Genomic DNA, 13626 nt, shown 5'->3' on the forward strand with positions numbered 1-13626 from the left:
GTCCAGAGCAACCAGTGTTTTCTTAACCTTTGTTTGAGTGAAAAATAAACTAGAAATACTGACTGTGACTATGTATAAAAAGATCCTAAATTACCCAAGAGGCCTTTTTTTTTTATTTTGGTAACAGCTTTATTGATATAATTCACATACTGTACAATTCACCCAGTTAAATTGTACAATTCAATGGTTATATTCACTCTGTGAATAGAGATATATGGAGATCACTATAAACAACATTTACATCACTCTAAAAAGAATTTCTCCCATTTCTACTCACGCAAATACACACATGCACACACACACGTGTGTGTGCACAAACACACCTCGCCAGCCTAAGGCAACCACTGATTAACTTTCTGTCTCTACGGATTTGCCTATTCTGGAGATTTCACATAAATGGAATTATATAATATGTAGCCTTTTGTGTGTGGCTTCTTTCACTTATTATAATGTTTCTGAAGTTCATCAGTGTTATCATATTTTGTTCCATTCTGTTTCCAACAAATATTCTGTTGTATGGATAGACCACTTTTTATTTATTCATTCATTAGTTGAGGGACATTTGGGTTGTTTCTACTTTTGCCTACAATGAATAATGCTGCTACCAACGTGCACAAGTTTTCTGTGGATGTGTTTTCCTTTCTCCAAGAGAATTGTTACTAGTTTTGCTTTATTTTAAAAAAAGTTAAGTGGCGCCTGGGTGGCTCAGTCGGTTAAGCGTCAACTTCAGCTCAGGTCATGATCTTAGATTTGTGAGTTCAAGCCCCGCATTGGGCTCTGTGCTGACAGTAATCCCTCTCTCTCTTTCTCTCTGCCCTCCCCCACTCTCACTCTGTCTCTTTCTGTCTCAAAAATAAATAAACATTTAAAAAGTTTTTTAATACAAAAATAAAAATAAAAAAGTTAATTTGGTGAAGCCAATTATTTAGCCAATTATATAGACAACATACTGATTGGCTTACTGAATTACTTAGTCCAGTATTTTGTTACCACACAGAATGTCTCAGTTTGGGTTATAAATTTGCTTTGTATGTATATACCATCACTTCGTACCTCTCAATTTCATATTACTCTTTTCATTACAATAGTAAAGATAATCTATTTGTAAATCCAAATCTGAATGTATGTGCTTGCCTTAAGGGAGGTGGGCCTGTAAGTCATATATTTTCTCTGACAATTAACAATGAAAGGTGAGCCATTTAACAAAAATTTCATTAAAAAATTTGCTTTCAACCAAAGCATCCCTCTATAGATTGAGTCCTTTATTTGGACATTATCTACCCAGCAGATCTTTTTCTGAAAAAAAGAATGACTTTTCATTTTTCCATATTGAATACACTGTAGAAAAGTCTGATGATTTTGAAACCTCAGAAAACTTCATTGTTTTCATAGTAGATTTCTAGTGTTTTCCACACATAAGGACAGCAATCACGTCTAAAGTTGAATATATAATATAATCCTAACCCAATCATGACCTTGTTTCATTAGTTTGGATAATGAGATATTTGAATATATATATTTTTAATTATATGTTTTTGTTTGGATTGACAGTGGTGGCAAGTTTTCAACACTACTTCAAAATTTAGGCCCTGAAAATGCTGTGACACTACTTGTGTTTGCAGTAACAGAACATAAGATTCTCATCCATTCCCTACGCCCTTCCGTGCTTACTAGTGTGACAGAAGCATTAGTGTCTGTGAGTATTACAGGTTTTGTCATTGGCAGTCAGTTTCATTTTAAGCATAATTGATTCATCTAATTTAAAGCTACTTTTTAAAAGCCTAACTAAAATTCAGAGAGTAATGAATTTTTATGTTGTGAAAACAATTTTAATTTTCTGACACTTCATATTAGTTGTAATTATTTCACTGGTTATCAAGTGTTAGGCTTTAGGTATGAATATTTAAATACAGTTTTTTGTGTGTGCTGATAAATTATGCTTCAATGCCAAACAGCTAAATATTCTCCTGTCTTTTGTTTATCCAAGATGATTTTCCCTTTCCACTGGCCATGCCCATATGTTCCTCTCTGCCCACTGGCTTTAGCAGATGTCTTGAGTGCACCATGTCCATTCATAGTAGGAATTGATTCAAGATACTTTGATCTCTATGACCCTCCACCAGATGTCAGTTGTGTTGACCTAGACACCAACACCATTTCTCAGTAAGTACATTTTAGTGATTCTCTACTCAGTAATTTACAACTTCGTATTATATGTATGTAATTGTATATTTTATGAATGCGAATTAGAATTCTTTTGAGCTGTATTGTTTTTGTTTTGGAATTATACCATCTTTGAATCAACCCGTTCTATTCTCCAATGGAATGGATTTAGGGTATTAGAGAGCTTGTACTGTAAAGAAATTATACCTTTAATCCTCAGATCTTTAAATATTTAAGAAACATTATAATCTTATGTAGAAATTTAGCAGAAGGGAAATGGAGGTTAGAAACAGAAAACTTTAGGGGCGCCTGGGTGGCTCAGTCATTTGAGTGTCTGACTTTGGCTCAGATCATGATCTCACATTTTTGTGAGTTCAAGCCCTGCAGTGGGCTCACTGATGTCAGTGCAGAGCCCACTTAGGATCCTCTGTCCCCCTTCCTTTCTGTCCCTCCCCCGCTAGCATTCTCTATCTCAAAAATAAATAACCATTAAAAAAACAAAACAAAAATTTATTTACCATTTTCTAGATGAGTACAGGTGAAATCACAAATTGAATCGGAATACTATACCTTGGTATAGTATTCCAATTCTGTTTCTAGTCTTGTGTAATACTATTAGTACACAGGTACTTCAAAAAAAATTAAATAACTTTTAAGTTATAAATGATTTTATCACCTTTATACTTTTAGAATATAAGGGTTTTATAAGTTTTCCTCTCTTTTTATTGGAATAATATTTAAGTTGTAGCTACTGGAGCTATATTTTCATAGTTTTTTTATAATTCAGTTGTTCGCTCATATCCCTTATTTTCAGTTGAATCATACTTATGCTATTCAGGGAAAAGGAAATTGATGCACTGAACACACTGCATTCATAGGACATACTTACAATAACTACAAGTTAGTCTGTTAGTAAAGCCCCAAAGCTAATACACCTTTTACAACTTAAATATGTATATGTGCAATAGGTTCTTCTCCATTTTTACTAAGCGTGTTTCATATTAAAGCGTTTTGATTGAATTCTCTAACCTTACATTAATTCTAGTCTTGTCACGTATGTCAAAACCTCAAGTGCCTAAACCATTAGAAAAGATGGTGTTCTATTAAATAGATAATATAAAAATAATATAAAATGATAATATATTACAGCAAAAAAATACTTCTTTTAAGGTTTACATTCGAGAGAGAGAGAATGCCTGTGCGCAAGTGTACAGGGGAAGAGCAGAGAGAGAGCAGGACAGAGGATCCCAAGCAGGCTCTGCGCTGACAACAGAGAGTACAATGCAGGGCTCCAACTCAGAATCCGTGAGATCATGACCTGAGCTGAAGTCGAACACCTAACCTACTGAGCCAGCCAGGCACCCTGAATACTTTTCTATTATAAAGTATATATGCTGTCAAAAAGCTTTTTTTCAGAGAATGCCTAACCAAGTAAATATGGGATGTACTTTGTGCATAAAAGCCATTTTATATATGGGATTGATAGAGTCTAATATTCTTTATCAGGAACATTTCACTCATTACCAGGAATATTTAATTCTTTAGATATTAAAGTATTATCCTTTTTTTGGCCAGTTGTTGATGTTACATGACATAATTTTTTTTAATTTATTTTTTTTTATTTTTAGGGAGAGTATGAGGAGGGTAGGGGCAGAGAGAGAGGGAGATGGAGAATCCCAGGCAGGTTCTGCACTGAGCATAGAACCCTACACAGGGCTCGAACTCATGAATCATGAGGTCGTGACCTGAGCCAAAACCAAGAGTCGGACGCTTAACCAACTGGGCCACCCAGGCAACCCCAATGACATAGTATTTTTAAAAATTGAAATTCAGGGTGGTGAATTGGTATATACTGTATTTATTATGGTAATAAATTACATTTTCCCTCTTTTTATACTTTCCTTCCGGTTTGTTAAAATAATTTTTTATTTTATCTTTTTCTTTTGATCGCTAGTGAGTTAAAGAATCAAAGAAAACATGAGTTGTTGGCACTCATTAGTAGTATTCCTTCTTGATATTATCACCCTTCCAAATGTATGGAAGGACGAAGCAGGTGAACTAACAGCTTTCTAGTTTCCTTTATCCAGAATTTCTGGATTTTATTTTTAAGTAATCACCACATCCAACATGGGGCTCGAACTCACAACCCCAAGAGTAAGAGTGACACACTCCACTGAGCCAGCCAGTCACCCCCAAAGCTTAGATTTTTAAGTAATTTATCAGAAGGGGCACATAGCATCTACTGCCCGCTAGATTTTGGAACCCTCACCATCCAGGTTTAAAACTAATTCCTCTGCCACCGATTATTGGTTATTTTGGGAATCACCATGAATAAAAACATGAGTAAATAACAGTAATTAGGTGTAATGAATGGACACCAAGATTCTGTTCATCTATCTTCAGCACCCTTTTTTGAGAGGCACTGGAAATAAAAGGGCAACTTGGTGTACTTCTTTCTCTTAAGTACACTTAAGTGTACACTTAAGTACACTTCTTTCTCTGAAGTTGCTCATAATTTAGTTTTAAAGGCCAGCTTGCACACAGTGAATGATAAAGTACAGTGGGAGTGCTGTGTTGCAAAGTTTTATCCAGAAAATAATGTAAAAAGTGTTCTACATTGTCTTCTCACTGTAATGCAGGATTCCGTGCTCCCGGTCACATTATAAAATAAAACCTTCGCAGTGGGACATCTGCAGTGGCCCTGTTCCATCTATCTGTATTTTTATCCTCATTTGTGGAAAGATAGGGTAGATTCCAAGACAGTGGTTCTTTTTAGCCTAAGCTTTCCCATCCACTCCTTTTTCTTTGTTTGGTTTCCAAGGTGATGATTTTGCCATTTTTGTTCTGTGGGAAGTACAGGGAACAGAAAAATAAATTCAACTTCCACTACACACGTGTGCTGTGTTGTTTTTGGTGGTTAATACATGAGTGATTCAGTTTTCTTCTCCTTTTTCTCTACATTTTTCAAGTTTTCTAAAAATATATATATATGGCTTCTGAAGTACAAAGAAAGATTTAATAAGTAAAGAATGGAATCAAAAAAGCTATAGTGAAGTCCAAAAGGTTTATGGTATTTTATCACCATGCTCTTTTCTTACTGCACGTGTGGTTGGAAGAACAACTGTGTCCTAATAATTTTAATAAAAGAGATTATGGGAGTTTGTTGTAGAAACAAAGCTAGCACTTTCAAGCAGATATCCTCTTTTATAGTTATAAAAGTACTTTGGAGGATTATCCTTTGCTCAAATAATTTAATATCATGGATTAGTTATTTTCTGAAAGAAACGAAAGCAAATTTTACTTCCACTTTTAGGAAACTAAGAAACTAAATACTTAAATATACCGCAGTATTTTGATAAGCTTTCTGGATCCTCAGTTCATTTTGTCTTTACAAGTGCAAGTTTTCCACAGTGCTTGTTCTTAGAGTCAGAGTCTATAAGAAAAAAACCTCCTGTTGCTAGAATTTTCTCAGTATTGAGGTGTCTAAAGACTCTTAAATGGGGTTTGAGAGTAATGACCACCATATTAAGTTTGTAGTGATTAGCATGGTTCCACTGCAAGTAGAATTTACCCAGTACCAACATAATTATAATTTTTTTGCGCTATATTTGTATAAGGGTCTACTCTTGTGTAAGTTAATTTTTAAATATTCTGCATCCCAGTTTATCCTTGTAGTATTTTTCTCTTATTATAATATTTTATTTTTGTATATATGTACATACATTTTGTATGTATGTATTTTACTTTTTATTCAATATATGTTTTCTTTTACCTTTTATATATATAGCAAAAAAAAAAAAATCTAACAAATACATTGTTGTTGTCATTTAATCTCAGAACTGGTGACAAGAAAAATGTAGCCTGGAAGATACTTCCAAAGAAACCATGTAAAAATCTGATGAACACACTGAATAATTTGCACCAGCAGCTGGCAAAATGTAAGTGTATAACTTAATTAAAGGAAGTAATTTAATCTGAGAAAGGACTCCAGTTACTTTGCCTTGCTAGGGAAAGAATACTGTTTATTTTATCTAAGGGAAATGTTTTTATAATCTTAAGGGAAAATGAACACTAAAGCAAACTTTGTTAGAAGCTGAATAGATTTATAAAATTTATTATATTTTATTTTATATCTGCTACATGTTCATAGAGCCATTTTAGAATAGTAAAATTGAAAAAGAGGTTGAGGTAATTGTTTTCCTTACTTTTACCATTACTGAAATACCGTGGAAAAAATAAGGGTTTCCTTCCCTGATGAACATGGATACAAAAATCCTCAACAAGATATTAGCCAACCAGATCCAACAATACATTAAAAAAATTATTCACCATGACCAAGTGAGATTTATACCTGGGATGCAGGGCTGGTTCAGTATCTGCAAAACAATCAATGTGATTCATCACATCAATAAAAGAAAGGACAAGAACCACATGATCCTTTCAATAGATACAGAGAAAGCATTTGACAAAATAGAGCATCCTTTCTTAATAAAAACCATTAAGAAATTAGGGATAGAAGGATCATACCTCAAGATCATAAAAGCCATATATGAAAGACCCAATGCTAATATCATCCTCAATGGGGAAAACTGAGAGCTTTCCCCCTAGGATCAGAAACAAGACAGGGATGTCCACTCTCGCCACTGTTAACTCAACATAGTATTGGAAGTCTTAGCCTTAGCAATCAGACAACACAAAGAAAAGGCATCCAAATCGGCCAGGAGGAGGTCAAACTTTCACTATTTACAGATGACATGATGCTCTATATGGAACCCCAAAAGATTCCACCAAAAAAAAACCTGCTAGGACTGATCCATGAATTCAGCAAAGTTGCAGGATATAAAATCAATGCACAGAAATCAGTTGCATTCCCATACACCAACAATGAAACAATAGAAAGAGAAATCAAGAAATCAGTCCCATTTACAATCACACCAAAAACCATAAAATAGGAATAAATCTAACCAAAGAGGTGAAAAATCTATACACTGAAAACTATAGAAAGTTTATGAAAGAAATTGAAAAAGACACACAAAAAAATGGAAAAACATTCCATGCTCCTGGGTAGGAAGAACAAATATTGTTAAAGTGTCAATACTACCCAAAGCAATCTACAGAGTCAATGCAATCCCTATCAAAACAACACCAGCATTCTTCACAGAGCTAGAACAAACAGTCCTAAAATTTGTATGGGACCAGAAAAGACCCTGAATAGCCAAAGCAATCTTGAAAAAGAAAACCAAAGCAGGAGGCATCACCGTCGTGGACTTCAAGCTGTATTTTAAAGCTGTATTCGTCAAGACAGTATGGTACTGACACAAACAGACACTCAGATCAATGGAACAGAATAGAGAACCCAGAAATGGACCCACAAACATATGGCCAACTAGTCTTTGACAAAGCAGGAAAGAATATCCAATAGAATAAAGACAGTCTCTTCAGCAAGTGGTGCTGGGAAAACTGGACAGTGACATGCAGAAGAATGAACCTGGACCACTTTCTTACACCATACACAAAAATAAACTCAGAAGGGATGAAAGACCGAAACATTAAGACAGGAAGCCATCAAAATCCTCCAGGAGAAAGCAGGCAAAAACCTCTTTGATCTTGGCCACAGAAACTTCTTACTCAACACGTCTCCAGAGGCAAGGGAAACAAAAGAAAAATGAACTACTGGGACCTCATCAAAATAAAAAGCTTCTGCACAGCGAAGGAAACAATCAGCAAAACTAAAAGGCAACCCATGGAATGGCAGAAGATAGTTGCAAACAACATATCAGATAAAGGGTTAGTATCCAAAATCTATAAAGAACTTATCAAACTCAACACCCAAAAAACAAATAATCCAGTGAAGAAATGGGCAAAAGACATGAATAGACACTTCTCCAGAGAAGACATCCAGATGGCCAACCAGCACATGAAAAAATGCTCCACATCACTCATCATCAGGGAAATGTAAATCAAAACCACAAGGAGATACCGCCTCACACCTGTCAGAATGGCTAACATGAACAACTCAGGCAACAACAGATGTTGGCCAGGATGCAGAGAGAGAGGATCTGTTTTGCATTATTGGTGGGAATGGCAAGCTGGTGCAGCCACTCTGGAAAACAGTATGGAAGTTCCTCAAAAAACTAAAAATAGAACTACCCTACGACCCAGCAATTGCACTACTAGGCATTTATCCACGGGATACAGGTGTGCTGTTTCGAAGGAACACACACCCCCTAATGTTTATAGCAGCACTATCAACAATAGCCAAAGTATGGAAAGAGCCCAAATGTCCATTGATGGATGAATGGACAAAGAAGATGTGGTACATATATACAATGGAATATCATTCAGCAATCAAAAAGAATGAAATCTTACCATTTGCAACTATGTGGACGGAACTAGAGGGTATTATGCTAAGTGAAATTAGTCAGAGAAAGACAAATACCATATGACTTCACTCATGTGAGGACTTTAAGGGACAAAACAGATGAACATAAGGGAAGGGAAGCAAAAATAATATAAAAACAGGGAGGGGGATGGACATAAGAGACTCTTAAACATGGAGAACAAACAGAGGGTTACTGGAGGGGTCGTGGGAGGGGGGATGGGCTTAATGGGTAAGGGGCATTAAGGAATCTACTCCTGAAATCATTGTTGGACTATATGCTAACTAACTTAGATGTAAATTAAATAAATGAATAATAATAATAATTAAAAAATAAGGGTTTCCTCTCGTATAACATTCTCTTCATACAGAGAATAGAAGTTTAATTTTGAAAATTTAAGACAGATGGTTTAAATTAGAAAGTGCTGATGATTTTAGTGGGGTGAGAGCTGGGTTTTAAGCTTTCACCTTCAGTGGATCTTAATGCCGTCCTAACCTCAAATAATTTGAAAATAGAAGCCTACCAAATGCATTAGGAAATTAATCAAAATGAAAATTGATTGGGATATAGAATGTTTCAGTAAAAAGCTTATATAAGAATACCTTGACAGTGATCCAGAATTATCGATAAGAAGAATTAAACCTTCATATACTTAATCTCTTGGTATTTTTAGAACAATGGCCCATTCAGGGTCCATGATTTAATACTTACTGTTTAAAAAATGGTCAGTAATGGTATAGCAGTATTTGAGGTTCTCTTTTATGTATTAGGTGAAATATAGACAGCGGAAGGGGCCTATATCCTTGAGGGTTCAAAGTGACCATAGAGTTGGAAATAGACATGGAAGACGACAGTGTTTCCCAAGTAAACCTTACAGCAAGCAGAGAATCTGGAAGTGTCTCATAAGTACTGGAATAGGAAAACAGTGACATGAAATAGAGCAGCATGTCATCTTAGGTGGCAAATAAATTATGTATAGAATTTTATTTAAGCTGACTAGTTAACTGCTTTCTAACAAGGCATACACTTCTTATAAATAGCTGAGAAGTCCAGCAGCTTTTGTAGCAATATTTAAAATATTAAAATCTGTGAAATAGCCTGTCCAGCTGTTGAAGGGCAGAACCTTAAAGATGAAAATTATAAACTTTTAAGCAATACTGATAGTTGAGGATTGTGTAACACTTTATAGCTTCAGAACACTTCCACGTATATTTTTTATCTTTATAACTCTGAAGATAAATTGAGGGAGGTTAAATAGCTTGTCAGAGATTATACAGTTAACACAGATGAAGCTAGGATTAAAATCTAGATCTTCTGTATAAAGGCCCATGTTCTTTCTAGTACTGTTACTTTTTTCTACAATAAGAACTCCAGAAAAAACTTTGTAAGATGATTTATTGTTCCTCGTATTTTGAAAAGTTTTTAAATTTTGGAACAATCACAAACATGTTCCCTGATCTTTGAGAATAGATCCCCCATCACCTCCAAATGGAATATATTTCCTACCCAAAAATACATTTTCCTCCACCACTACCTAACGATGAAAATCAGGAAATTACCAGTGAGCATTTCTGCCATCTTTACCTGCAGACCAGATTCAAGTTTTATTATAATAATGTTCTTTATAGCAAAATAATCCATTTCCAAATCAGATGTCTTTAGTTTCAAGTCTCTTTAGTCTCCTTTTCTGCAAACACTTCTTCGATTTCTCCTTCTTTTTTTTTTTTTTTTTGATACTTTTGAAGATGGTATTTGCTATCATAGAATGGTCCATGATGTGGGTTTGTCTTGAGTGTCCACATGGTAAATATAGGTCATACAGTTTTGGCAGGAATATCACAGAAATGACACTATGTTCCTTTCCTAGCATCCTTATCAGATCGTGAACTACTTTGATTTGTCCCATTATTGATGAAGGTGTTCACTTTGTACACTTGATTAAGGTGGCATCTAGCAGGCCTCTTTTACTTGAGTTTATTCTTTTACTACCTAATGGCTTTAGTGTTGAGTTGTTCAGGAAAAGGAAGAGCTGTTTTTCACATTTTAATCCATGTGTGTTTTTCCTGTCGGCACTTACATTTTTTTAAAAGGGGGAGAGGGTAGAACTAATGCATTTAACCCTGTTTCCTGTTGATATGGTTGCTATGATTTTCTCTTATTAATTTATATATAGTTACTTCAGAACATGATTTTTTTTTATGGTAGTCAGACAAACAGGAATAATTTTATATTTACTTTGGTTGAAACGAACTCAGCAGAGGCTAACAAATGATGTAGCAAGCTTTGCTGGGGTTTACATATTATGAAGTTATGTAAACAAAGAGTTAAGTAGCTGGAGCCCTTTTGAAAACAATAACTTATTTCTTTCAATTTTTTTGAAATGTAATTAACATACAGGACTGTATAAACTTAAGGTGTACAGCGTGACTTGACATACATATAGAACAGATTTATATTGATACCATTATTAACATTGGTTTCAATAGTTTGGAGAAAACCTTCACCCTGTATTTTTTCACAGTGCAGCAGAGACCAAGAGACGATGGACTAATGGACTTAGCAATGAATGACTATGATTTTAATTCTGGAAAGAGGTTGCACATGATAGATTTGGAAATCCAAGAGGCATTTTTGTGTTTCATGGCCTCTATTTTAAAAGGCTATAGATCATACTTAAGACCAATAACACAAGCCCCATCTGAGACAGCCACAGATGCGTCCTCTCTTTTTGCCTTGCAAGGTGAGCAATTGTACACTTTTATAGCTTTCATATCACTGAGTTTAACCTTATGATGATACAGTTTTTCTGTGTTAGTAGCTCATGTTTATCAAAATACATAGGTATTTTTGAAGTATGTGAATCTACCAATTTTGTTGGTAATCCATTTCCACACAGCTAGTTATTTCTCAGACAAATTAGAAATAATCCCATTAACAAAATATGTCAAAGAAACTATTTGAAAAGCACAGAGCTTTGTAACCATGTACTGCTTCACTCTTTTGTGCCACAGATGTGTTAGGATATTGATAGTTTTAGTTTTCAGAGCAGCTGGGCAATGTTGAACACTCAGAGGAGCCTCTGGGATGGTCACCCCCAAGCATGCACAGCCTCATTCATTTTACTTCATTACACTTTATAAATATTCCTTTCTTTCTGTTTGTGCCCTGAAACAAAAGAAGTTGGAGAGCCCCTGAGTGCAATTTGTGTCAAAATACAGATTTATTTTCTTTTGTAGTATATAACATTTGGAAGAGAAATTCATTTAATAAGCATATATTGAGTTCCTCTAAATGCTAGGTATATAGTGGCATGCAAAAGATACACGGTCATAAGAGAGAGAGAGAGAGAGAGAGAGAGAGACATGGTCACTTCTCCCAGTGAGCTTATAGTCAAGAAGATAAGCAATTTGAAGGGCACCTGACTGGTTCAGTCAGAGGAGTATGTGACTCTTGATCTCAGGGTCAGGAGTTCAAGCCCCACATGAGGTGTAGAGATTACTTAAATAAATAAAACTTAAAAAAAAAAAAAGATAAGCAATTTGAAAATAGTATGAATGAGGGGCACCCGGGTGGCTCAGTCAGTTGAGCATCTGACTTCGGCTCAGGTCATGATCTCACTATTCATGAGTTGCAGCCCTGCTTGGGGCTCTGTGCTGACATCTCAGAGCCTGGAGCCCACTTCGGGTTCTGTATCTTCCTCTCTCTCTGCTCCTCCCCAGCTTGTACTCTGTCTGTCTGTCTCTCTCTCTCTCTCTCTCTTTCTCTCTCTCAAAAATAATAAAAACAAACATTAAAAAAATAATATTAATGAACACTTTATTTCACAACTTCAGATCACAGAAAACCCTTCTGAGGAATTTATCTCTGAGCCATAATGTCAAGGATGAATACAAATTAGCCAGGCAAAAGAAAAGTAGAAAGTTTTAGACAGAGAGAACATTTGGAAATAGTTTGAATTTATGGGCCCAAAAGAAGGCCCAAGTGTAGTGTAACTGATCATAGTAAGCAGTGTGGAGTGCAAAATCAGGAAATAAACTTTTCCTCTGTTTCAGTAAGGCACAGACATAATCAAACACTAGAGAGGTTGTAACTGTTGCTCTTTAAAAATGCTTTCACATTTACAATTTTATATATAATCCACAAGGTAATGAGAGGACAACAGAGACAAGTCTGGGTGAAGATTTGAAAGATCTGGGTTCAAGTTCCTTTTGTATTGCTGTCTTTGTCAGGTCACTTCCCCAGGGGTCTTAGTTTCTTCTTCTGCAAAATGGTAGGTTGAGGAAGTACAGATGACATGGTTAATCAAGTTCCTTCTGGCTTAAAATTCTATGAATCTTTGAATGATCCTATATTTTGTGACATTATGAATTTATGTTGAACAGCTTTCTTAAGAAGCCGGGACCGATCACATCAAAAATTCTATAACATGATGACCAAAACACAAATGTTCATTCGCTTCATCGAGGAATGTTCTTTTGTCAGTGACAAAGATGCAAGCCTGGCATTTTTTGATGACTGTGTAGATAAAGTAAGTAAGAGTATGTCTACGGTGCCCTGACTTATTTTGTGTGATTGTTTTACATGTTATGAGTTATAGTTTCTATTTAACTTTTATCAGCGCTTGACAGAATCTAAGTTCATTTCATTTCATCATTGACTCTTTATATTATTAAAGTTTTGTTTGGACTGCTAGATATTATAAACCACAAACTCTTAGGAGTACCTTGCAGGATTTTACTGGATCATGAGTCTTATTTTAGCAACCAGGTCTATAACTTTGCCTGCCCACTTACAGACTATGGGAGTTCTGTCCAAGTCTGTGCACCTCCAACTTGAGCATCTGTAGTTTTCACCTCTCCTTATTGTACCTTGCCACATGCTGAGAGTAGGTGTAGTGCATAATGAATATATCACTTGAATTCTTCTACAATTTGGAAGTGAGTTTATAGCATAAATTAAGTGAATTAATTCTATTTTAAATTCGTGTATGAAACCTTCTCTTCCCCTTCAGTCCTAATATCATAAGGTGGTTATCTATGCTGAACATAGAGGAGGTTGGGGAACAGTGATCTAGAGTGGGGTG

At 35.3% G+C, this 13626-nt stretch overlaps 1 protein-coding gene across 6 annotated transcripts in view; it reads left to right on the top strand.

Annotated features, from left to right (window-relative positions):
• DENND4A (DENN domain containing 4A) overlaps positions 1–13626 on the top strand; it is a 131863-nt gene that overhangs the window by 60751 nt on the left and 57486 nt on the right. For all 6 annotated transcript variants that reach the window (XM_043555122.1, XM_043555126.1, XM_043555123.1 and 3 more), the window contains exons 10-14: positions 1552–1696; positions 1988–2163; positions 6001–6101; positions 11065–11283; positions 12926–13071. In XM_043555122.1, the coding sequence (XP_043411057.1) occupies positions 1552–1696; positions 1988–2163; positions 6001–6101; positions 11065–11283; positions 12926–13071 (787 nt within the window). The remainder of the gene's footprint in view (positions 1–1551; positions 1697–1987; positions 2164–6000; positions 6102–11064; positions 11284–12925; positions 13072–13626) is intronic.

Source organism: Prionailurus bengalensis, chromosome B3, assembly GCF_016509475.1.
Source record: "Prionailurus bengalensis isolate Pbe53 chromosome B3, Fcat_Pben_1.1_paternal_pri, whole genome shotgun sequence".
Taxonomy (NCBI): domain Eukaryota; kingdom Metazoa; phylum Chordata; class Mammalia; order Carnivora; family Felidae; genus Prionailurus; species Prionailurus bengalensis.